This window comes from Aplysia californica, unplaced genomic scaffold (assembly GCF_000002075.1).
Source record: "Aplysia californica isolate F4 #8 unplaced genomic scaffold, AplCal3.0 scaffold00426, whole genome shotgun sequence".
Taxonomy (NCBI): domain Eukaryota; kingdom Metazoa; phylum Mollusca; class Gastropoda; order Aplysiida; family Aplysiidae; genus Aplysia; species Aplysia californica.
Genome location: NW_004797696.1, coordinates 69840 through 71705, shown reverse-complemented (window position 1 = coordinate 71705; position 1866 = coordinate 69840). Strand labels below are relative to the sequence as shown.

Genomic DNA, 1866 nt, shown 5'->3' with positions numbered 1-1866 from the left:
ACACACACACACACACACACACACACACACACACACACACACACACACACAAACACACACACACACATACACACAACCAGACACGCACAAACATTACTTCCTTACGACTCAAAGTAACCCGAGCGCATCACAAATGCTGTCAAACAACAAACACAAAAGGTGACCCACGACATGCAACAGCAAAAATATTGGGATAACATTAATTACGTTTCAGTGAGAAACTTCCGCGTAGTAATGAGTTCTCCTCGGTATAACAACATTCTCCCTTATTTACTTGCTCTTTTTATGGGGACACGGGCAGCACACAAACACAAATAAATATGCAGGCTTACACATTTATTTGTCGCCATTCAGCAGGTCCAGTATTTAGAGCAGAATAAAATTGCTCTTCTCTTTCAGCCTGACCCATAATGTATACAGCACTAAATATAATATAATAAATAAACATGGTTAAAAACTACTGACATTCAACATAGTATGAAGGAAGAGAGATTATAAGGACGATGGATGTTGGTTTTTTTGGGTATACTTTTAGTTAAGTTTTTACGGCGCTCGCAACTGCATAGGGTCATTTGAGCGCCAGAAGATTAGGGGAGTTGCAAGAGAGTAACACACACTTATACGAGAAAGAAGAAGGGGAGATAAGGACGATAGATGTTTCATTGGAAAAAAGAAGCAAACCACACTAGAGAATCCGCCAACAACCCACATGATGGATGCTTGTTGATTGGACAGAAGGAGCAGAGCAAATCACACTAGAAAACTCGTCAACTCCCCATTCCCCAGCAGCACCACAACCACCCTTGCCACTACCACCAGCACCACCACTACCGTCACCACCATTACCACCACTACCACTATCATTACCAGCACCATCACTACCCCTACCACAATCACCACTACTACCACCACCAGCACCACCATCACAACCAGCACCAGCACCAGCACCACTCCCACCCCTACCATCACCACTACTACCACCAGCGCCACCATTGCCACCCCCATTACCAGCATCAGCACCACTCCCGCCACTACCACCGCCAAGAGCATCAGCACCACCACCACCACATCACCACTACCAGTACCACTACCACTACCACCATTACCACACTACCACCATCAAAACCACCACACCACACCTCCAGCATCACTACTGCAACAACCACACCCCCACGATCTTTACCACCACTCCCACCACCACTACCACAACCACCACACCACACTATCACTACCACTACACAACTACAACAGACACAACCACTACCACCACACCACAACCACCACCACTACCAGCAGCACCAGACCCCCCGACAGCACAGCATCACTACCACCACCACTACACCAGCACCACCACAACACCAGCACCACCACCACACCACTATCACTACCAGCACTATCACAACCACACTTCACCCCCACCTCACCACCACACTATATTACCATCACTACCACCACACCACACCACCATTTCCACAACAACTACCATCACACCATACTACCACCACCACTACCACCACATCACTCCACCACCACAACCACTACCACCACATCACTCCACCACCACTACCACCACACCACTCCACCACCACAACCACTATCACCACACCACTCCACCACCACTACCACCACACCACTCCACCACCACTACCACTACCACCACACCATACTAACACCACCACACCACTCCATCACCACTACCACCACACCATATTGCCACCACATAACATCACCACCACCAAAACCACAACTACTACCACCACACCACCACTACCACCAGCAGCATCACCACACAACCACCACACCAGCATCACCACCACACCCCACCACCACCACCACACCAGCATCACCACCACACCATACAACCAC

The 1866-nt window shown here is 48.9% G+C and overlaps 1 protein-coding gene across 1 annotated transcript in view; it reads right to left on the bottom strand.

The window, feature by feature from the left end:
- Window positions 1-1049: 1049 nt before the first annotated feature.
- Window positions 1050-1866, bottom strand: part of LOC106012598 — a gene marked incomplete at its 5' end in the record, with an annotated part of 27032 nt that continues 26215 nt past the window's right edge. The window contains 1 exon segment of the mRNA XM_013086005.1: window positions 1050-1200. Coding sequence (XP_012941459.1) covers window positions 1050-1200 — 151 coding nt within the window.